The sequence below is a fragment of the Danio rerio genome, chromosome 22 (genome assembly GCF_049306965.1).
Source record: "Danio rerio strain Tuebingen ecotype United States chromosome 22, GRCz12tu, whole genome shotgun sequence".
Lineage (NCBI taxonomy): Eukaryota > Metazoa > Chordata > Actinopteri > Cypriniformes > Danionidae > Danio > Danio rerio.
This window is the reverse complement of record NC_133197.1, coordinates 33,371,524-33,397,500: the sequence shown is the minus strand read 5'-3', so window position 1 is coordinate 33,397,500 and position 25,977 is coordinate 33,371,524. Positions and strand designations below refer to the sequence as shown.

The following is a 25,977-nucleotide window of genomic DNA, read 5'->3' as shown; positions in this document are numbered from 1 at the left end:
ATTTGTTGTTCCTAAAACTTGGATATGCGACAACACTTTTGTCAGATAGTATAAGTTAACTCCTCATCCCTGTTACCCATAGATTTCTAATAAATTAGATACTTTAAAATGTACTTTATATTCTTTATGAATATATTTATTTTTAAATGTTAAACGCCTCCACTCAGCAATTTGTTAAACAAGAAATGTATTATGTAATTAATAGTAAGCGCCTACATGCAAGCTAACAAATACAATTTCTCATTTCTTTGCCAAATAAATCAAATGACTTATTCCTGACAAACTAATTGCTGTTGTGAGTTGAATCATTGTGAAATATTCCCAGGTGTGGCTCTTTATGTAAACAGACTATTAATCTATTACAACAATGGTTTTGTGTCAAATTTAAGTGTATGTTGTACAATTTAGTTTAACGAAAACCAAGCATTAAAAATAATACAAATAATTGCATTGTGGATATGTGAGGAAAAGCATAATTTGTGCTGCTGAGTCGGAATAAACCTTGCATGCGGGTAGATTCAGGTTTGAAGGCTATGGGGGATTTTCCTGATAACACACTGCTCTGTTTGCACTAAACAATGACGTAACTGTACCACGGTTTCTAATCGTCTTTTTTCTTCAAATTACTAACGCCACCGAAGGATCACGTCAATGTTCTTTGCATTTCACACCTGACTTCCCTCTTTGCTTTTTACAGGCGCTGATAATTTCTATGATGCGATTGAAGAGATGATTGGTTACAGGCCAAACCCCTGGATGAAATGGAGTTGGACTGTAGTCACACCTTTTCTGTGTGTGGTAAGCACTTTTTTACTGGAAGACTCATGTTTATAGTTATGTTAGCATTGCCTGCAAATATATTAAAGGGATACTTCACCAAAAAATGAAATTTACAGTTTTTTTAATCACCCTCAGGCCATTGAAGATGTAGGTGACTTTTTATTTTAATAAGTTGAACTTTTAGATTTTTAGCTGAATTCATGGTCCTTGGTTTTTTTTTTTTTATCACACAAGTCAATTGTCACATGTTTTGGAGATAAAAAAATTAACACAAAATTCCAAGTCAGCCTCTGATGGCTCCTCATAATACATTGAGGTTATATGGTGCTTTCACATAAGCACAGTTATTTATCAGACCCCCTAGTTTTTCATGATTATTTTGTGTTATTTTTTGCAATAAAATTGACTGATTTTGTGGTGTCAATTCCCAGAAATTTTGCAATAAAAAAAAACAATAATAAAATATATATATACAATTTGCGTGAGCCTGAACAATCTAACAAACCAAAAATGGCGCAGACGGGGTCCGTGCCATTTTTTTAGCCTTCCAAATCACATAAAGCACAGTTACCTTCTAAACAAAATCCATCCGTCAGTCATTTTACAATGAAACTGGCCAATTTTGGGTAGTAACAGTAAAATTTTCTCAATTTCAAAATCTCAAAATTTTCAACCCTCTAATTACGCACAAATATTGTGATTTACTTGTTCAAGACATGTCCGATGTAAACGCCCAGTTATGAAGCAAAACTACTCAAAAGTAAAAATTGACATTTGTGTATTTGTGAATAGATAATGCAGGGCTCAGCATAATTTATTTCTCAGTAAATATAGGTTATATATTTTAGTAAATTTGAACAAAGTAGATTTATTAAACGGATATATTTTTTAAAATTAAATTTTAGTCATTAACCATATTTAGAAATTGAAAGATAATACAATTAAATTCAAGCAAAATATTGCAAAAAAAAAAATCACATCCTACAAAATTTCAACAATTTTTTTCTCCTTTTGCTTCTCTTGATTTGTTTTTTCCCTTCTTTTGAACATTTTTATTTAATTTTTTTCTATAACATAAATTTGGATGTGCTAGTTTTAGACCTTCATCGTAAGTTATTTTGTTAGATAAGCTCCAGAATTGGTTTCAGTACTGACTAATCTAATGTAAATGCACAAATATAATATTGTATAGCTTCCTATGAATAATATTAATTTAAAAGATCATTTGTAAGGGCTGTTTATATATATGCTGAGTACTGTTTATTGATAAATAAGCTTATTTGGCCAACAAAGAAACAGTGCAAATTATCTACAATGCTTTTCTATAAAAACAGCCCCAAGTTAGATTTCTTTTTACCACAGGACAAGTGAATGTTCGGAGCTGTTTACAAAAGGAATGTTTTCAGGCAAAAATGGCAAACTTTTTATATACTTTGTCTGTTCATTCACTTGACAATGTTGTTTTGGGACTGAAAACACATGCGTTTAAAAAACTAGTTTTAAAATGTAGGGTTTTTTTTCAACTTTGCCATTGTCGTGTCTGTGAACACTCGAAAACGAAAGTCTTGCAAGTAAAGGGCAGAGATGCATCGTACACAAATGGTGAATTACTCAAAAACACAAGTGCAGAGCCACTGACAGCACTTCGATAATTTCCTACAGCTACTGTTTACCAAAAAGGTGACGGCAGCAAATAATGGTGTATTCGTAATGCATCGTTTTTGACCTTGTGTGTGTGAACGCAGATCATTCCACTTTATGACTACATTGATGTCATGTAAACAGCATTAGTTCTTAAGTATTTTGTTTTTGGCTATTTGTAAATGTGGATAATTTTGAAAATGTTTTGTATTTTTTTTTTCCTGTTTTTGACTACACCGATGCCATGTAAACATAGCCTTAGTTCTCAAAACGATTTTACTTTAATTTATTTTGGCTAATTATTTAATAATTTCAGCCAGTTTTTCTATAACTGTTGTTTGTTTTATTCAGTTTTTCATATGAAAAAGTTTTACTAGTTTCCAAAATTATTTCAGCTCATATAATAATAAAAACATACGTAAAAATTGGCTAATAGTTGTAATCTTAGTTTCGATTTTCAATTATGAAAACAACTTTTTGACCAAAATTGTTCTTTGGTTTTATTGTTATTATTAGAGTAATTCTTATCATGGGAATAATTTTGACCACTATAATCACAAGCTACACAATATCGCTCATCCTGCTAACCATGTTGTACGATGGCTAAAATTAAACACTGATATCCAACAAAAAACTATTTTACGTAGTTCAGTATGCGCCTGTGTGCTTTTCGATCCTCTCCCCCATCACTAAACATGCAAATGCAGCTTTTCCGCTTTGGATTTGCTGCTAAAATCTGTCAGTTTCAGTGTAAGAGCTCCAGATGGGGTGACCATCTGCCCGACCCACACACTCAATGGAAGGAGCGCAGGATTAGTTTCCATCAGATCATGAATGTTGTTTTTTTTTTTTTTTTTCGGTGAACATCATAGGGCTATAGGGAATGGGTAATCCTTTCCTTACTGTCGGGGAGCTTTTGCAGTCTGAGGAGGCTTTTTACAGTAGCTCACTTTGAATGAATTGTGTCTTGTGCAGCGGATTAACCTGTTTGGTCAGTTTAGAAACTTGCTGGATTGTTGAGTGATTTATTTATTTTTTATTTTTTTAAGATTAAGACTTTTTCAATTTTATACAGTTCCTTTTAAAGCATCAATGTTGTAATTAAAATATAATCAGTTCAATAGACTTCAGCATTGATTTACTTGTTGAAGCACAAACCGAGTTTAAAAAGCCGTTTACATACACGCGTCCGTCAGGATCAGCAGATGAGCGCAGAAACGCCATTGGAAATACTGAAGTAAAATATTTTAAAGACATGGCTTGGAAAAATGTAATTTAATGCAGTGCTTCTTGCACATTCTGAGACACACTTTATAGTGTATAGCATTTAGGCAGTGATGATTGTTGATTTTTAAAGAAAACAGACCTAAAGCCCGCCAATTTTGTAACGGCATGCAGGATACTGGAAGTGTTTGACCTAGGTTACTGACAAATTAAAAGTCCTTCCGCATGCTTCTACATATACCCTATCCACCAAGTGGGCCTAGGTCATAATTCTCCTTAAAATGATAAGGAAAGGGAAAAAAAATTACAAAGAGACATTAAGCTTATTTTAAGACATTTTTATTCATTATAATCATTATTATTAATAATAGTAATGAAATATAGCATTTATTTGCCCATTTTTCTTAGCTTATTTGATTATTTTTAAAAATATAAATATTTTAATAGATTAATTGATAATTTAAACCAAACATATTATTCGATTTTTTTATTATTAGTCAATATTTTCATTATTTCAACAATTTTTAAGAAATAACATTTATTTGCCTATTATTCTTTGCTTATATTATTATTATTATTATTATTATTATTAATAATAATAATAATAATAATAATAATAATAATAATATTACTATTATAAATATTTGAATGAAGTTATTAATAATTTAAACCAAAAATGTTATTAGATTTTTATTATCAGTCGTGTTATTTCTTAACTATTTTTAAGAAATTCCATTTATTTGCCTATTTATTTGCCTTTGCTTTGATTAAAAATAGTTAATAAATAACACATTATTACAATTAAAAACCAAATAATTTGTATAAATTAGTAATGACCCTATTAAGATATGTATATCTATAATAATAATAATAATAATAATAAGCAAAGAATAATATGTAAATACATGCTTTATTTCATTATTATTATTTTATTATTATTACTATTATTATTATTATTATTATTTTAATAGATTTCTTAATAATTTAAACAAAACATATTATTTAATTTATCTGTTATTTATTACCTATTTTTAACAAAGAGCATTTATTTGCCTTTGCTTTAGTTTAAATTGTTAATAACACATTATTACAACTAATAATACTAATCAAATAATATTTATTATAATTTAGTTGTAGTTTCATATAGCAAATAATCATAATAATTTTTATCACCATGTTTTATTATTATAAAATATCACAAGTGTGTATTGATTAAATTATTCTAGTAATTAACATAACATTGTTTATTACACATATCATTGCATAGTGTAGTATTATATTTATAATTGAATAGCATTTATAATTTTTTTTTATCTAATCTGGACATTTTTGCATACAATTTTGATCAAATTTATCATTGTGTTACATCGGGCTGCCACTTTGCTACATATGAATCAGTTTTCTCATACTGTATCTTGGATTGATGCCTGTTTTGCCTTCCTCTGCAGGGATGCTTTATCTTCTCATTGGTCAAATATGCACCCCTGAGATACAACAAAATCTACGAGTATCCAGACTGGTCCATTGGAGTGGGCTGGACCCTCGCTCTCGCCTCCATGATCTGCATACCGATGGTGGTTGTGATCAAAATCATCCAGTCAGATGGACCCCTCATTGAGGTGACTCATAAAACATAGCATTTTCCTCACATTTTAATCACAATCTCAGAATGCAGTCATCACTTTAACCCTCATGTTCCATTCTCTTTGCACAATCACAAAAATATTTAGATTGTTTGCTAATTAAATAAGTATTTAAATAAATGTAACTATAAATAAATATGTGTCCATTGTGTGCAATTACAGAAAAAAAAATTAAAGTCATAGATTTTTTTTTTTTTTCGCAAATAAGAACCTGAATTAAAAGTAACTATGCAAGTAAATATGGGCGTGTCCATTTTATTTGTGCAATTTTTTTTTTCTGTTACTTTTAGTTCAGGTTTAATTTTATTCATTCATTCATTTATTCATTTTCTTTTTGGCTTAGTCCATTTATTAATCAGGGGTCACCTCAGCAAAATAAACACCAACTTATCGAGCACATGTTTTACGCAGCGGATGCCCTTCCAACTGCAACCCAACAGTGGGAAACAAACACTCTTGCACACTCTTGCCAATGTAGCTTATTCAATTCACCTGTGCCGCAAGTCTTTGGACTCTAGGGGAAACCGAAGCACCCAAAGTAAACCCACGCAAACACGGGTAGAAAATGCAAACTTCATGTAAATAAAAAAATTAGTAATTGCGCAAAGAAAACGGAAGCGCCCATATTTACTATAGTTACTTTTAATTCAGGTTCTTATTTACTCTATATGTGTGTATATATATATGGTGTGTCCATTTTCTTTGCGCAATTACAAGAAAACAAGGGAGTTTTTTTACATTTTCATTACTTTTACTGCAGGTTTTTATTTACAAAGTGAAAAAAATGCACACTTGTAACTGCACAAAGAAAGTGGACACACCTATATTTACTTACATAGTTTTAATTCAGGTTATTATTTACTATGTACCATTTTATTTGTGCAATTTTTTAAAAACATTTTGGGTACATTTTTTACGTTTTCATTACATAGTTGAAGTTTAATTTAAAAAGTGAAAATGTAAAAAAAAAAATCAATAAAATCTTGCTGTTGCACAAAGGAAATGGACACCTATTTGTACTGACATAGCTACTTTTAATTTAGGTTCTTATTTACTATGTAAGTTAATATGCGCGTGTCTATTTTCTTTGCACAATTACAAGAGAAAAGTAAAAGTATTTACATTTTTGTCACTTTTAATGCAGTTTTTTTTTAACGAAGCGAAAATATGAAAATGCACACTCGTAATTGCGCAAAGAAAATGGACACGCCCATATTCACTAAGATAGATAGTAAATAAGAACCTTAATTAAAAGTAACTATGTAAGTAGATCTGAATGTGTCCATTTTATTTATGCAATTTTTGTAAACTTTAAAAAACATATTTTTTTTATGTTTTCATCACTTAGTTCAGGTTTAATTTACAAAGTGAAAATGTAAAAAAGAAATCTTGTAATTGCACAAGAGAAATGGACACCCATTTGTACTTGCATGGCTACTTTTAATTTAGGTTCTTATTTACTACGCAAGTATAAATGGGTGTGTCCATTTTATTTGGACATTTTTTAAAAACATTTTTCAACTTTTTGTACATGTTTGTTACTTTAAGTTCAGGTTTAAATTACAAAGCGAAAATGAAAAGCAAAAATACTGCAATTGCGCAAAGTAAATGGACACACCCATATTTACTGACAGTTACTATTAATTCAGTTTCTTATTTACTATGCAAGTAGATATGGGCGTGTCTGTTTTCTTTGAACAATTACAAGAAAAATAAGGAAACTTTTGACATTTTCCTTACTTTGAATGCTGGTTTTTATTGACAAAACAAAAACTGTAAAATTGCACACTTGGAATTGCGCAAAGAAAACAGACACACGCTTTTGTAATTGCATAGCTACTTTTAATTTCGGTGCTAATTTTCCAAGTAAATATGGGCATTTTATTTGTGCAATTTTTAAATAATTTTTACATTTTCATTACTTTTAGTTCAGGATTAATTTACAAAACGAAAATGTAAAAATGCAAACTTGTAATTGTTCAAAGAAAATGGACATTTAACCTGCGTAATTAAATATGGGCGTCTTTAATTAAATATGGAGTCTATTTTCTTTGTGCAATTACAAGTGTGCATTTTTACATTTTTACTTCGTAAATAAAAACCTGATTTAAAAGTAATTAAAATGTAAAAAAAAAAATTACTTTGTTATTGAAAGTTTTATATTTTTGTTACTTATAATTCAGGTTTTTATTTACGAAGCAAACATTTTTCTTAATCCCTTTCTTTTTCCATTTCTTTGAGCATTTACAAGAAAAGTATATTTTAAAATATTGCTTTGTAATAAAGAATCTAAATTAAAAGTGTCTATACAAGTAAATGTGGGCATGTCCATTCTCTTTATGCAATTACAAGAAAAATTAAAGCTGCAAGCAGCGATGATAGGGACCTCGCACCCGGGCTCACCACCGCCCGGTGGCCACAGTATGACAGAAAACAGCGAACAATAATAATTTAAGCCGATATATATAAAAAACCTGAGAAAATCACAGATTTATGCCAAACTTCCTCCTGTCAGCGGGTGGCGCTATGACTGTGACTCAATATTGGTATGTAGATGCCTTCAATGCAGGAATCTTATCAACCATGTGAAGTTTCAGACAGATCAGGCATTGTGTGGCTGAGTTATAAGCCAAACTACCTTTTGCCAGCAGGTGGCGCTATGACAGACTCAATATTGGCATGTAGATCTGTTCAGGAGAGGAATCTTATCAACCATGTGAATTTTCAGGCAGATCGGACATTGTTTGGCTGAGTTATAAGTAATTTCTTGTTGCCAGTAGGTGGCGCTATGACTGTGACTCAACATTGGCATGTAGATGTGTTCAGGAGAGGATTTTAATCAACCATGTGAAGTTTCAGGCAGATCAGACATTGTGTGGCTGAGTTATGAGCCAAACTAACTTCTGCCAGCTGGTGGCGCTATGACTGACTCAATATTGTTATGTGGATGTGTTCAGGAGAGGACTTTTATCAACCATGTGAAGTTTCAGGCTGGTGAGACATTGTGTGGTTGAGTTATAACGACTTCCTGTTCCATGGCGAAGCGTTGAGGTTTGTCATGCCGCCATGGACACGCCTTTCTCCGAAAACTCTAGATCTTCACAATATATCATCGCTAGAGCTTTGAAATGACACCCCTCAAATTTGGTGCTGATACGATAAAGTTTGTAGAAGGAGTTTATTACAGTGTAAAACATGTCATTTCCTGTGGCCAGCAGGTGGCGCTTTAACTGTATCTGGATATCTGCATGTAAACGTGTTCAGGTCAGGAATGTTATCAGAGGTGTGAATTTCGTGGCAGATCTGATAATGCATGCCTGAGTTATAATGACTTCCGGTTTTGTGGCGAATCATCAAAGTTTGTGAGGCCGCCACGGACACGCCCATCGACGAAAACTCTAAAGCTTCGCAATTTAACATCGCCAAGGCCTTTAGATGACAAAACCCAATTTTGGTGTCGATCGGATAAAATCCCTAGGAGGAGTTCGTTAAAATACAACGCCTAAAAATGGCAAAAACTCCACTTTTTCGCCGCAGGAAGTTAATAATATCTGACTTCCTGTTGGGTTTGAGATATGACTCCAAGAGACTTTTTCGTATGTTTTGGTATGTTTAACGTGTGTGCCAATTTTCGTGCATGTGCGTGATTCGTAGATCGGGGGCTCGTCCGTTTAATTTTTATAGGTGGCGCTGTGGAGTCATTTTGCCACGCCCACTTCAATATTGTTATGAGGATGTGTTCATGAGAGGACTTTTATCAACCATGTGAAGTTTCAGGCAGATCAGACATTGTGTGGTTGAGTTATAAGGACTTCCTGTTCCATGGCGAAGCGTTGAGGTTTATCATGCCGCAACGGACACGCCCCTCCGCGAAAACTCTAGATCTTCACAATATATCATTGGTAGAGCTTTCAGATAACACCAAACAAATTTGGTGCTGATACGAAAAAATTTGTGGGAGGAGTTTGTTACTCCGTAAATCATGTCATTTCCTGTGGCCAGCAGGTGGCGCTATAACTATATCTGGATATCGGCATGTAAACGTGTTCAGGTCAGGACTCTTATGAAGCGTGTGACTTTTGAGGCAGATCGGATAATGCATGCCTGAGTTATATCGACTTCCTGTTTTGTTGCGAATCGTCAAAGTTTGCGAGGCCGCCACGGACACGCCCATCGACGAAAACTCTAAAGCTTCGCAATTTAACATCGCCAAGGCCTTTAGATGACAAAACCTAATTTTGGTGTTGATCGGATAAAATCCCTAGGAGGAGTTCGTTAAAATACAACGCCTGGAAATGGCAAAAATGCCACTTTTTCGCCGCAGGAAGTTAAAAATATCCGACTTCCTGTTGGGTTTGAGATATGGCTCCAAGAGACTTTTTCGTATGGTTTGGCATGTTTGAGGTGTGTGCCAATTTTCGTGCATGTGCGTGATTCGTGTATCGGGGGCTTATCCGTTTAATTTTTCTAGGTGGCGCTGTCGAGCCATTTTGCCACGCCCACTTCCGAGACCCATATCAACCTGCTATTTACACCGCGTTTGGTGTGTGTGCAAATTTTCATGAGTTTTCGGGCATGTTTAGACCCTCAAAAGTGCCCCGATAGGGGGCGGAATAATAATAATAATAATAATAAAAAACGGAGCAATTCCAATAGGGCCTACGCACCGTTTCGGTGCTCGGTCCCTAATAAAAATCTTTCATTTTTCCATAGAAAATCACATTCATAACTTGAAATGTCCTTTTTCTTGCAGAGGATCAAAGCTGTGGCAGCGCCTGTGAGGGGAGGTGCCAGCTCTTGCCCACAAGAATACCAGCCGAAAAGCAATGAACTGGCACAACCGCTGGACCCCAACTGGAACGGAGGCTTGGCAAAGCCCACACACACCATCGTAGAAACTATGATGTGAACACTCTCTGTGAGAGGATTCAAATGACCTGCTTTTCCATTATATATATATATATATATATATATATATATATATATATATATATATATATATATATATATATATATATATATATATATATACATATATATATATATATATATATATATATATATATATATATATATATATATATATATATATATATATATATATATATATATGATTCTATATACATTTAGAAAGTGTGTGTATATATATATATATATATATATATATATATATATATATATATATATATATATATATATATATATATATATATATATATGTATATATATATATATATATATGTATATATATATATATATGTATATATATATATATATATATATATATATATATATATATATATATATATATATGCTCTGTAACTTTTGACATAGTCGTAGGACCAGGTTTACATTGCTACGCATCTGCACTAGGAGTCCTTGTTTTGTTTTGTTTTCTACAGAGGAAGTTACATTTTTCTGTCTGTATTTTTAATATTTTTATCACAATACTATTATATTTCTATTATTGTCGCTGTTATTAGCCAGAAAACAGATTGCAAAACAGCAGTATCCTGAACTTAGATCCAATTTCGTAAATTTTTATCTTGTACATATCGAAATCGAATCGAGCTGTGATTATTTTTTTAGACAAAATTGGTTGGGGAAATTTAACAAAGGGCTCTGTAAACACCAATAGTGAAAAGTGTATGAAGATTAAAAACTTAGGGCCACCTTTGCCCATTCTGAAATGGTCATTTAAAAAAAAATAATAAAAATAAGGATTGCAGATGTTATGCATTATTGTAGAGCTTTTAGTGTGACCCAACAAACCGTTTAGACTGGAGATTTTGCTGTCCAAGAGAATCGAGCCATTAGCACTGCTTGTTTTAATGCACTATACCACTAGGACACTACATTCTCCACATTGGTGCACCTTTTAATGGGATAGTTCACACACACAAAAAAGGAAAATGTGCTTAATGGAGTCCAAAACTTTGACTTCTGTTTGAACTGTTTTTTAAATATAATTTTGTATGTTTTGAATTTTTTAAAAATACAAGATTGTTTTGACTTTTTTTGTGTGAACTAAGCCTTTTAAGTCTAACTGTTTTGTAAGTGTTCCTTTCCTAAGTCACAAGACTTCTGAAATACACTTCATGCTAGTGTTGTCAAAAGTATCGACTTTAGTACCAGTTGGTACTGAAATTGTACAAATGTTCATTTCCTGCTATCATTTAAGTGCCATCAACAGCGATGATGAGTGGTGAACTGATGACCTTTATGGCTAGTCACATTCATTTGTGCTGAGCATGTTAACACAATGGCCAATCAGCGTTGTCTAAGCAACCACAGTTAAATTTTAGCGGGAAATTGACATTTTTAAAATTTCAGCACCAATTTGTACCGAACTCGATACTTTTGACCGCACTACTTCACACTAATTCTTAACAATATTTCTTCCCTCGTCTAAAAAAACATTCAAACTAGGCGATTTTGTAGCAAATAAAAGTAAACAAAGGGCGCCCATTCTTTTTGCACATTTACCATACAAATACATTTTATTTTTGGTAGATTTTTTTTTTTGCTTATTAAATCAGGAACTGATTTCAAAATAACAAATAAGGTAGTATCAACCTCATCATATCGATTACAAAAAAAGTTACTTTATAAAAGTTACTTTAATGTTTAATAAGTAAATGTATTTGTTTTTATAAACCAGGGCCTGATTGGAACATATTAATTTTAATATTAATGTTTCCATTTTATTCATTAACTTTTATTTATTGTCTTTGTTTAGTAAATCAGGACATGATTCGAAAGTAACTATGAGTAAAAAACAGTGTGTTTGTTTTGATTGCACGAATAAAATAAAATGGCAAATTAGAGGATTTTTTTTTTTTTTTGCTTCGTAACTCAAAAACAGAAATAAAAGTAACTGTAAATATTGGCTTGTTCATTTTTGTTTGCGCAATTACAATAAAAATGTTAATCAAAAATTTTTTTGCATGATAAATCTGGACTTGAGTTTAACGTAATAACTTTGTGAAGTTTAAGCATAGTTGAATTTAACAAATATTCTATGTGAATTTACTATGAAATAAAAATAGCTAATTTTGTCATTTGTTTTTGTTTCGTAAATCGAAGTTTGATTTAAAAGTAAATGGCGACGTGTCAATAGTTTGTGTGCAGAAAATTGTAGATTTTGTGCATATAAATCTAGAAACACAAATCAAATTTGCGATTTGACTTGTTTTAAAAGTTATGTTTTGATTGGGGTTTGTTTCAACTTTCGTTTTTTTTTTTTTTTAATTCGTAAATCAGAGACTGAATTCAAACTAATTAAGTGTAAATATAGGCCTGTCCAATTTTATTTGCGCAATTACAATAAAAAAATGTTTATCAACTTTTTTTTGCAATGTTAATCCAATCCTAAATTTAACGTAATCAAGTTACTATGAAATAAAATGCAAATTTAGTTTAGTATTTTTGTTTTGGCTTGATTTAAAAGCAGTTACGGACGTGTCAATAGTTTGTGTGCAGAAAATAATAGATTTTCTGCATATAAATCAAAAAACCAAGCTGAATTTGTGATTTGGCATGTTTTGAAAGTAACGTTTTGATTGGTGTTCGATTTAATTGCGCAATAAACAATAAAATATGAAATTGAATGATTTTTTTTTTGTAAATTAGAAAACTGAATTAAAAGTTACTATGTAAATATGAACAGGCTGTTTTTTTTGCGCAATTACACAAAAAAAATCTTTTTTTTCCTTTTCACATAATAAATTTGATCCTGGATTAAAACTAATCGTTCTATGTGAACTTACTATGAAATAAGATGCTAATCTTGTTGATTACCTTTGTTTCGTAAAATTGGGGCCTGATTTAAAAGTAAATATGTATATGTCAATAGTTTGTGTGCAGAAAATGATTGATTTTGTGCAAATAAATCAGAAAACGCAAATAGATTTTTGCGATTTGAACATGTATCCACTGTGCTATTCGTAAATCACACTTTTTTATGTTTATTATAATTATTTAATAAGCACCAATCATTATTTTTCCGGGTGTCAGAATGTGAAGCGCCTGGCAAGATTTTCACACCACCTAGATTCAGGGTAGTTTCTTCGTTATTTTGTTTGGTTGTTTGTATTGAACATGTTTATTTTTATTTCCAATCACATTTGCCTTTTGTATTCAAAAGCATCACTGTATTTTGACTGTTCTTTTCAGCAATTACCAATAGATCTCAACAGTTAATCGACAACAAAGAAAGAAAAAAAAAAGAAGCTTGCTGCGAAATGTAATGTGCAATACTTTTGTAGAACGATATGCATTGTCTTCACCTGTCTTTCAAAAAGTTGGTACTAGGAAGAGTGTGATTGCGTATGATTTTTATGTCCGAAACAATTGAAAAGGGGCCAATCGAAGCTACCGTTCTTGGTATGCTGAATTAACACCAAAAAACAAAACAAACAAAAAAAAAAAAAGCTCAATGCAGATCTACTTACTGTGACAATTTTTACTACTTTGTTTTGAATTAGAAAGCTTAACTATAAGGATTATGCCAATGTTTTGGTTTAAATGTATTGGATTTAATATTATACTCATTTTTTTGGCCAAGTAAAACAAAACTGTAGCCAATTTGAAAGGGAGTCGCTTGATTAATTTCAACGGCTTCTCTCTTGGTACCTTTTGGGATGCTTTATAAGTTGGATTTTAAAGTGTAAATGTTGAAAGAGGCACAATTTCTTTAGCAATACGGATCTGACATACAGTCTCGGGGTGTTTTAATAACAGAGACTGATTTCCTTTTAAAAACCCTTCCATTTTTTTGAAGAACAGCTAAAGGGGCAGTGTTTATACATGTGGGAGAGAACCTTTTACAAGTCATGATTAGAAATGTTTTATTTTTTTATTTCGAGGATATCTGTACGTACAAATAAAAAAGAAAGTGTATTGATAAAAGATTTTACAGTACCCAAAAAAAAAAGAAAAAAATGGAGAAAAAAAAGTTTTTATCTCTTAATAAACATTTATCTTTTAAAAAGCTTTCTGGGTTTGTGTCGTGTTTATTCGTTTTTTATTTATCATTTCAACGTTGATTGTTGTATTATTATTATTATTAGTGTTTGGTTCCGTTAGTCTAACATCCATTTATTAGTTCATCCATCAACTGATTTAACCAACCCATACATCATTCCATTCATCCATTTATCTGTAATCAATCTTCCATCCATCCATTTATTGAATTCCTCCATCCTTTTATCTATAGTCAATCTTCCATGCATCCATCCATGCATCCATTCATCCATCTATCTATTGAATACCTCCATCCATTTATTTAAAATCAATCTTCCATCCGTCCATCTATTTATTTAATTCCTCCATCCATTATGAATGCGAACTATGCTAAGTCTTTTTTTTTTTTCTGCACTGTTGCAACAATTTTTCTATGGTTTAAAAACTGGAGGAAGTAATTGTTATATATATATATATATATATATATATATATATATATATATATATATATATATATATATATATATACATATATATACATATATATACATATATATATACATATATATATATATATATATATATATATATATATATATATATACATATATATATATATATATATATATATATATATATATATATATATATATATATATATATATATATATATATATATATATATATATATATATATATATATATATACATATATATGTCCATCAACTGATTTAACCAACCCATACATCATTCCATTCATCCATTTATCTGTAATCAATCTTCCATCCATCCATTTATTGAATTCCTCCATCCTTTTATCCATAGTCAATCTTCCATGCATCCATCCATGCATCCATTCATCCATTTATCTATTGAATACCTCCAACCATTTATTTAAAATCAATCTTCCATCCGTCCATCTATTTATTTAATTCCTCCATCCATTTAGTGAAGTTTATGTATAAACTAATTTCGAGAGGATCATGTGCTTATGATTGCTAGCGGCTGGATCCGCATTATCCAATTCACTATGCTCCAATCAGACGACTCCTAAACTACTATAAATACTCTGGGTTTCATTCCACTGCTATCTTCGTTTTGAAGAGTGCCCCCTTCCACCCCTACTCCTCCTTCTTCCTAGATGGGCGACACGGTGGCCCGGTGCGTAGCACTGTTGCCTCACAGCAGGAATGTCTCTGGTTCCAGGCTTTACCAAACTAGCAGACATTTTTGTGTGGAGTTTGCACTTTCTCACCGTGCTCACGTGGGTTTCCCCCGGGTTCCCCGGTTTCCTCCCACCGTCCAAAAACATGCAAGCTAAGTTAATTGACTAATTCAAATCAGCACCTAGTATATAGTTATCTCCAAGTGCACACACTTACTGTTCATTGTTTACTACAGCAGGGGAGTTCTCGAGATCTACCTGAGCTCAAACTTCCCTCCCGCCTTGCAACGGGAGGGAACCCTGGGCTCGAGGATCTCATGAGCTCAGGGCTCTCTCCCGGGACAGCATGCCAAACAAGCTTTTATAATCAATCATCAGCTAAGTGTGAACTCTTGAAACCCTACACGGCACCTCATTAAAATGTCTAGTTTTCACTTTCACTACATTTTTCGTGCTGTACTTTCAGTAGTGAGTATTTTTACTTCATTATTTTCCTTCTGCAGACCTGCAGTCATTACTTAATTATATTACTTGGTAAAAATAAAGTAATATAATCAGTCCTGTGATTCCCGTCCAATCAAACTGCAGAAAAATTGCATCGTACGAAAACAAGATCAAGATTGTTTAGACCAGGGGTCACCAATCTCGGGCCAGGAGGGCCGCTGTCCCTGCAGGTTTGAGCTCTAACTTGCCTCAACACACCTGCCTGGGTGTTTCAAGTATATCTAGTAAGAGCTTGAGCTTGTTCAGGTGTGTTTGATTAGGGTTGGAGCTAAAATCTGCAGGACACCGGCCCTCCAGGAACAAGTTTGGTGACCTCTGGTTTAGACTGATGTCACTGATTGAATGTAGACTGAAATCAGCAATTGGCCATACACAATAACTAAAACACTACAGAATAAGTTTTCACACAGACAAACTGCATGTAAACACATAAACCTTCCACAGTGTAATACTCTTAAGTGCTTTTTAAAAGGCTGCTCATACTGAGTAATATTTACAAGAGATCTTTTTCTCTACTTGTACTATTTCTTTTGGTAAGTAATGGTTTTTTACTTGAGAATGATTTTCAGTTCTTATTCCACTGATTATTTTCTTCTAAATCGGCAGGTTAGAAGGTACTTTTAGCATTAGGAGGTTTTGTGAATACGGCCGCAGGTGTCTGAGGGTTTAATATACTCATGTAAAAGAGAGAAAGTGAGGTACATTTTAACCAGGCTTAACTCTGCACTACTTGGCCATGATACAGTGTGGCGCCTGCAGTGTGTGACATGTGAAACTCGAGTCTTCCTAACGTCAGTCTTTCAAACACTGATTTACATGTGTTAGCAGCATTTTCAGGCCACAGGAGTGTTGATTCAGCAGACTTGCTGATTCTCTAGCCTTTAGACACAGAAATCACTTAATATTAAACACCGAATGTGCGAAGTGAGTGTGCGTGTACATGTTTTTCCTGGAATGAGACTAATTTTTGAAATACCATAGAAGAACAGTTTGTTATGATTTCGAACTATGCTAAGTCTTTTTTTTTTCTGCACTGTTGCAACCAAAATATTTCTATGGTTTAAAAACTGGAGGAAGTAATATATATATATATATATATATGTATGTATATATATATATGTATATATATATATATATATATATATATATATATATATAAATATATATATATATACATATATATATATATGTATATATATATGTATATATATATATATATATATATATATATATATATATATATATATTTATACGTATTTTTATATATATATATATATATATATATATATATATATATATATATATATATATATATATATATATATATATATATATATAAGAAATTGGGTTGTTTCATTTTGTGTGCTGCTGTAAAAAATAAATAATAATAATAATACAAAAGTTAATTCATTCATTATTTTCCTAATGTTTAGTCCCTTTATTCATCAGGGATGGCTAGAGCGGAATGAACTGACAACTTATCCAGCTTATGTTTCACAAGGTGGATACCCTTCCACTTATTCACACACCTACTCATACACTACATTAAAAATAATAACAATAATTATTATTATTTACCTGTACCCACGTCTTTGTACTGTGGGGCAACTGGCGCACCTGGAGAATAATAAGACAATAAAATATACATTAAAAAAAACAAAACAAATAAATAAATAATACTCTAATCACTAGCTTTGTTGTTCCTTTTTATTATTGTGTTTCTAGATGTGATCGTTCTGTTTACTTATTCTGGATTTTTAATTTATATTCTCTATTCTAAATAGCCTGATGTTTTTAAATATGCTTTTCACATGAACATTGTAATGAAATGAAATATATATATATGTATGTATATATATATATATATATATATATATATATATATATATATATATATATATATATATATAAGACCGCTTGATATCAAGCATATCAAGACGTCGAGAGCGTAAACAAAGGTGGGGGTAGATTGGCAGGCTAAGGGCTAAGCTAAAGCTAACACCACACCGGCTCTCTTCACCCAGCATCTTTCTCGCCAATGTACGGTCAATTCGACTTCGCATCAACCAGAGCAAAAAAATTATGTCATGATTTTTACAGAAACATGGCTGAACAGCGGGATACCGGACAACTCTGTATCTTTAACTGAGCATCACACATTTAGAGCAGACAGAATGGTGGATGACTCCAGTAAGAGGCAGAGGATTATGCATTTATATTAACAAAGCTTGGTGCACAAACTCTGTCGTCGTAGGGAGACATTGCTCTGCTGACCTGAAATTTCTAATGGTTTAATGTAGACCGTTTTATCTACCAAGGGAATTCACCTCCACCATAATAACTGCTGCTTATTTTCCTGCCCATGCTGATGCCAAGCTTGCTATGAATGAACTTTATGCAGCCATCAGTAAACAACAGACTGTTGTACAGCACGCAGTATTCTTAGGGACACCTCTCACCCTGCTCACAGACTGTTTTTTCTCCTGCCTTCCAGCAGGTGCTTAAGGCTCCTCCGGACAAAGAACCAGCAGACTGAGGAGCAGCTTTTCCCCCAAAGCTGTCTCCCTTTTGAACTCTGCCCCTTTCTGACTCTTTTGCCAATCCACCAACCCCCCAACCCCAACTTGTACATGTGTAATGACAATACAGTTGTATCTTATCTAATCTAATAAGGATCATAAATAACTATTTTAAATATTTTAAATTTCAGAGATATATTGCATCTGCCTGTCATACTGAGCAAAGCAAAGGCGGTTGACGTTTCGCCACAAGATGGCGACAGAGACCGTATAATAAGCCCTTGGAAGAGAAAAACTCAGTGTCATTTCAAACAACAGCTGATCAAAACATTCTAAAACTGGTAAGTGACATTCCAAGTCGATCTCTCTCTTTTGATTGTTAACTATTGTGATATCCCGATTGCAAGAAAGAAATACTAAGAAATAGACTGAGGGCATTTCATTGTGTTCAGCCTTATAATCCTAAACTGTGAGCAAAACCACCTGTTTTTTCATAACTTTAGACATTATGCAGGAGAATCATTCAAACACTAGCTCTAAAGTGTGCGAAGTAGCAACAGTTTCTGCTGTTCTGACATCAGCTGCAGATGTGAAGGAATGGCGGAAGAAAGTAGTCCCTCATACAAAAGGGTTTTTAGACTCTGTGTTTGATTTTATTTAATTTTATATACACAATTATGCCATCAAACTGTTGCATGAACTCAATATCACACTCGTATATTGTATATATTGTATATACATGTACACTGTATATCATCACCGGTCGAACACTAAGGCCTCGGCTGCATGTCTCTCAACAGAGCCGATATATAGCCATATAGCACTGCCACTCATGTGATTTTGCTCATCTACATATTATTAATATATTAATAATAAAAAATAAATACTAATATGAATATCAAAACTAATACCTTCTTATTTTAATTATAAAATTATATAACAATAATACTCCCTAGAAGCTGTGAGCTGATGATTATTCAGGAAATGATGTGAACTGATTATTACTGATCGGTTCATAAATATCTGATTGAGTAATGTAAATAATTAAATAAATCAAATAAAATGGACACCCATTTGAAACAATAAGTAAACGCAAAGCAGATAAAACAAATAAAGAAAAAAGCATTAAATAAAATAAATAATATTACAAAATGCAATGTGTACCGTAAGCAAGTATATTAAATTAGACTCCGAGTGCTGCATTTTACCTCTTTTATTGAGTAGTTTTTTTTAGAAAAGGATATCATTAGCACATTCCCGTACACTGTAAATTCTAACATGTTCAGTTTACTTAAAAAAAGTTTGGAAACCGATTGCCTTATTTTTGCAATATAAACTTACAAGGAAATCTTAAGTTAAGTTTAATTATTGCCTTGAAGTAAGAAAACTAAAACTTATAAAGTAAACTAACTGTTAAAAATTAAGTAAGTTTAATAGAAAATTCTAGTTAACATACTTGTCATTATTTAGTAATCTTACTTAAGGTTTTATAGTAAGATTACTTTAATAACTCTATTTAACTAATACTGTTCTACCATGTTCAGTTAACATCTTGAATGCTAGTAGTCTCAACATTGTTTTAATCCACCATTTTAAGTAATGTCAACTAAAGAAACTACGTGCAATCGGTTTCCACATTTTCTTCAATTAAACTGAACATAAAATATGTAGTTCAACCTACAAGTAATGACATTATACAGGTCTTAAATGTAAACATTTTATTTGACAAAATTAGCAGAATTTCACAATACACTTGTGATATTTTAGTATCACAATCCACTTGTACACAATACAGTTTTGTAAAAACCTGTTGTAAAGTGCTGTAATATACTGTAAACAGCAATACAGACAAAAAATATAATAAACATGTTCAACCCTAAAACACAAGTTTTCGAAAAGGTTTAAAAATCTATCAAAAAAACTTTAAATACTTGACACTTGGAAAAAAGATACTTGAATTAGTGTAATTAAACATGCCATTGCACCAGCACCTTAAACATGGCAGCATATAGACACTCACAGAGGAACAGATATTAAGCTTTAAAGCTAATTTGTTAGACTGTGTAGTTTAGATTTTCCTACAGAAAATATCACATTAGTGTGGTCAAAAGTATTGAGTTTGGTATCAATCAATACTGAAATATTAAAAATATCCATTTTCCACCAGCATTTGAGTGCTACTGAGCTCGTTCTTAAACACCATTGATTGGCCACTGTGTTCACATGCTCAACAGAAATGACTGTGATTGGCTGTGACTGTCATAGGTTTACCATTTTTCACTGAGTCCAAACAAAGTTGCACAGACACTGAAGTGTTTCAAAGCCATGTCGATAGCTGATTTGTTTAGAAGCTAACATATAAGCTATCTGGTGATGAATCGACTGATCGACAGTGCTTTGAAGTTATCCAGTGTCTTTGTATCTTTGCACCTGGTGAACAGTGGTGAAGTGTGGTAAAAATAATGACCTTCAAAGCCAATCAGTCATATCTACTGAGCATGTGAACACAATGGCCAATCAGTTCTTGCAATGTTAGTGGGAAATGGATGGACTTTTTTTTTTTATTTATTTCAGTACCGATTGGTACCAAACTCAATACTTTTGACAACCCTATAAATCACAATACACTTTTTTGGTAAAAAAAAAAAAAAAAAAAAAGTGTTTTAAACACCAAAATGCTGCAGTCCTAAATGTAACACTGCAAACAGCAACATGTTAAAAAGCAACACTTTGTAATTAAACATGCCATTATACCTGAACCTTTAAACATAAAACACAGCAGTATATAGGCACTCGCCGAATAAAACACATTACGCTTCCCTCCCAGCAAAAGCAACACATGTTGAACAAATTCAAATGCATTGCTCAAAGTCTTTGGGTAGTCCGAATTCAGTGTGTAAATCAAAGCAAAAAAGAGACATACTGCATGTGGCAAAGTCCATAACCACTTTTCCTTCCAGTATAAAGGCCCACATTGCATCCATAATGAGGTTCTTTAGACATCTTCACACACGACAGTCAGCAGGCCAACATCTTCTGCACTGAAGTCCGACTCTACAATTACATCCTATGAATAGAGAAAGAAAAATAAGTAAAGTTTGATATTCTAAATGGCACTAATAAAGCCTGTAGTGGCCAGGAGACCAAAAGCAGAGGTGAAAAAAATACAATTCCTTGTGCTTAATTTAGTAACACTTTAGTAGGAACCAATTACCCTATTAACTAGTTGCTTATTAGCATGACTATTTGTGTTTATAGTACATTTTACATTCAAATGCTTCTTATAAGAAGGCCTTGCTATGGTGCTCCTTCTTCAATGTAGACCAACACGATGGATTTGCCTGTACTGCTTCTACTAGGCTTGTCATGATAGTGGAATTTATTACCAATCCATATAGTAATTTTAAAAACATCCATTTTCTGCTAACATTTGAGCATTGTTGAGTGTCATTTCTGTTAAGCATGTGAACAGAATGGCAAAACAGTGCTGTTTAAAAATGTGCTCAAAAGTGCTTAAAATGTTAGCAGGAAATTTGCTGCTTAAAATTGCAGCAGAGATTGGTACCAAATTCCAGTATCTTGAACATGATACTATTCTAAAGGAACAATAAATTTTTTTAATTAAAGAAACACTGTAATGTAATAAAACAAACTGCAGTAAAAGTACTTTTAAAACATTTTCAAGAAATTAAATGCAAATGTGTGAGAGACCAATTGGTGCTACATAATCAATATAAATATTTTGTAGGGAAAACTTAATAAATTGGGAACCGATTCATGAATGCATTTGGTTTTGCTAGATTAAAGCAGTGAGTCAAGTTTGCATTATTTAGCACACTTTTTAAAAATGTATTAATAACTATTTTTTAATAAGAAAATTGATGTTTTAGTATGGCTTTTAGAACAAGGGTGCAGCCATCTACAATCCCACAGCAGGTGACTTCACAGGGTTGGTTATAATACGGAGCATCTTTGACTTTGTGGCTTTTAACACTATCTTTTTACATCTTAATCCAGCAGGTTCTTTCAACTGAAATTATATTTCTCTCAACATATTACATAGGTATTACACTTATTAGGATTTTTTTTTCAAGCTAATCTTCCTCCTTTTCAAAACAAGTGTGTTTAAAAATTAAAGAAATGCATTCATTACTTCACTGGCCTATGAAGCTAACTGACCCTGTGACGGCACAAGCTGCTGTATTTGCAACATAGCAATGCTCTTGCTCCAAAGGCCATAATATAACATCCCTCTTACTTTCAAATACTTACATTAAATGCATTTGTTTTATTTTTATAAAATTGAAAATTTTTATTAATAAGTGAAGTAAACTGGAATGACTGCTTCATTTCCAGTCTAAGAAAGCAGAAACAATAATACTACTTACAAAACACATCCTGAAAATTTCTTTAGACTCATCCCTGTAAAGGACTGAAAGACCCCGGAGAACTGCTGCCAGATGACCTTGAAAAAGTAAAGACAGGTAGACATGCATTATAGCCCAATGAAAACATCAAATGCAATTTATTGCAATCAAATGCAAATTATGATTCAAAGATGATGTCACAAAAATACCTTTGAATTAACATGTTGAAAATTTCTTCTAGTTTTCTTCTGCAATTTTCTCCTGTTTTTTTTTTTTTTATTTCAATCAAACGAGCAGTGTGTGTCCAATGCAGCGTAGAACTGGATCTCACATTTCTTCCTGATATTCGATTGAATTCTGCAAAGATCCAATCAAAACATTATTAGTCATTAATAACATTCAAAAACACAAATTCACAAAATCACACAAAGTTTTGAAAAGAAAACAAACCTTCTGCAGCACTTGCATCAGCTGGTGTTTCCTCTATGACTTCCTTCTGGATGTCACTGTTGTGCACAAAAACGTAAAGTGTTATTGACATGGCTAAGCGAAATTCTAAAACAAAGAACAGAAATCAGAAACACATGCAATGATACAATGCAATGCCATTTAGCAACAGATGTTACACTTTAACATGACATAGTTAAATGTTCTTGAATAATAAAAGCTGCCAAATACTCCCGGCGCCTGTCATCAAAAGCATAAGCTATACTTGTCACCAAACAGTAATAAACACAACCCCCGATTAAATATAATCATGGCATTGTTGCTGGTGTGCCTTACTTTTATGCGCATTAAAAGTGGAACAAATATTTGTCTCAATTGATGTCTTTAAAAGGACACTGAACTTTCTGACTAGGGTTGCACGGTTTACCGGTACTATGGTAGTATTGTGATACTATGGCTCCAAGATACTGGCGGTGCCACTGTAGTTTGTAAACGGTAGTATTGTCATTAACAGTCTGCCTACAATACATAATGCTGCATGTGAAAAAGTCACTAAAATACTTACACGATTCAGCAACAATAGATTATTGTATTTTAATAGTCTATGGAGCCTTCTAAGGTTGTAAAACTGTAGAATTTGCGCCTTTTATAGTAGCCTATTGCATATTTTGTGATGGTTCATTTTGAATCGGAATTCTTTTATTTCTGTTCCTGTCAATATGATATAATAGCTACAACAACCGTGACAATCTATTAAAAAGAATGACTCATAAAGTGAAATTTTGAATTACTTTGGATTCTTATCCGATAATAAGTGTGAAAAAAGTATGATAGATGAAAAACCCAAAATAGCAACAGGAAACAATTTTTGACCACTTCATATAGCCTAGGTTTGTTGGAAAAATGCTCTTTTCTTTATGTATCTTTATTTTAATGTTTTTTTTTTTTTTTTGCTGAAATGAATACATTTTAGGTGAAGAGATGTGCAAATACTTTTTTCAACAATAAGGGAATTATTTAAATTCAAGTAGGCCTATAATAACATATACAATATATTATTTCTGACATTTTTCTTTATTTCATGGATTTAAGTTATGAATTACAGTATTGCAATACTACTTGGTATCACCATACTTCAGCTGGTATAGTATTGTAACATAAATTAATGGTAACACAACAACCCTATTTCTAACTAGTCCTCAGATGATTATTCAAATGGACAAAATATTCGGACTATTCTTGATCATGCAGTTCTTTGCTGAGAATTTTGTTAAATGTACTTTTAATGCATTAAACGATTTAAAATTACCCTGACACTCAGTATGGAGACAAGGTAACGTTAATAGAACAATTCATGAATATGTTCTATGGCTTGTGCGGTATTGTTCAAAAAGTTTTCTTTGATGTGTAAGTGCAAAACTTACATTTCCACTGCATATCAGCTCACAAACTGGTAGTCTGAAATAAAAAAATAAATAAAGGGTATAATGATATTACAAACCAAATATGCCACTCACAATACTCTAATGGTGTGCTACATTTTAAACAACCTTGTAATTGTTCAAATTTATTTGCCCTAAATTGTTAAAAATTAGTGAAACCTTCTTTAAAAATGCAAACTAACAGGTTTGGCAAAGCCTGTTTCTTTACAGAAAGTTTGCTTATAACAAAGGCTTGTTGATGCCTTTGTGTGATATTGAGCAAACAAAGGGATGTTTCTGTGCTTGGTTGTACGAGTTAAGTTATACCACTTCATCATTAACGTTATCCATCACACATATTCAGTCGCGTCTGGTCAGATTTATTTGTCATTACAGCAATACAAACACTCAATAACGTAACGGCAACACTGGAATAAACCTTCAAAACGGCATAAAGAAAAGACAAATAGCATATAAAACAAATAAATGAGTTAATTAAATATCTCTCGCATTTTCATAAGTTTAAATTTAAGTTTCATAGGGATTGTTAGCATAAGCACACTTTAGCATCATGTGTAAATATGCATCTGCCTCATACAGTGACACGAATCGTAATCGCATCGAAATCCTAATTTACCTACGACACTCACGGGTCCATTTTGAGCTGAAACTGCTTTATAATGTTCTAAAAGCCTCGGCGGGTTAAAACTGCTGCTGCCCCGGCGATCATGGAGAAAAAAACGACTGGTCTGGTCATGAGCCGCTCGCTGACGCCGGACCGAATCACAGCTGATCTCCTCACCTGCTTCCTGCAGGTGATCTCATAAAAGTAAATCTTAAAAAAAAAACACGCATACTTTTGCGCCACTAAAGTTCAGCGATAACTAACGTTACTGTATTTGTAATGCGGATAAATAGGTTTCGTTTTCTTTTTTAAAAATGTAGACCTACAGCTATGTGTTAACTTTACATTTGAACGGATCATTGCGCGCGCTCTTGCTCTCTCATTGCATCATTTAAAATGGCGCGGCCCGCTCTTTTAGAGCATAACGCCCACTTTACAAATTACTACTAACTTTACAAATTATTAATAGTTATTAAAAAGGACTAAGCAGCTAAAAATAGCTTATCTAGTAAAGTAGACAGTATTGCAAATAACGTGCAGTGGTCAAAACGTTTAGTCACAACATAATGGGCTATTAATTAGTTCACAAAACAGCAAACAATTTCACAAAGTGCAGGAAATAAACAGATTACTGATACTATACAAATAAAATCAAAGTAGTAATTAAAACGAAAAGT

At 32.4% G+C, this 25,977-nt stretch overlaps 1 protein-coding gene and 1 long non-coding RNA gene across 6 annotated transcripts in view; one reads left to right on the top strand and one right to left on the bottom strand.

Moving 5' to 3' along the window:
- The window catches only part of slc6a6b (solute carrier family 6 member 6b), a 38,085-nt gene extending 26,352 nt beyond the window's left edge, over positions 1-11,733 (top strand). For 2 of the 5 annotated variants that reach the window (XM_073936681.1, XM_073936680.1), the window contains exons 12-14: positions 698-798; positions 5,094-5,264; positions 10,042-10,259. In XM_073936681.1, the coding sequence (XP_073792782.1) occupies positions 698-798; positions 5,094-5,264; positions 10,042-10,197 (428 nt within the window). In that variant the 3' untranslated portion in view covers positions 10,198-10,259. 5 annotated transcript variants of the gene reach the window in all.
- Positions 11,734-19,638: 7,905 nt separating this feature from the next.
- LOC141380223 (uncharacterized) lies at positions 19,639-25,450 on the bottom strand. The gene is made up of 7 exons (XR_012397886.1): positions 25,313-25,450; positions 24,679-24,712; positions 23,258-23,313; positions 23,017-23,164; positions 22,829-22,905; positions 21,028-21,507; positions 19,639-20,991 (listed from the first exon to the last, which is right to left on the bottom strand). It is a non-coding gene; the product is annotated as an uncharacterized lncRNA (long non-coding RNA).
- Positions 25,451-25,977: the final 527 nt, after the last annotated feature.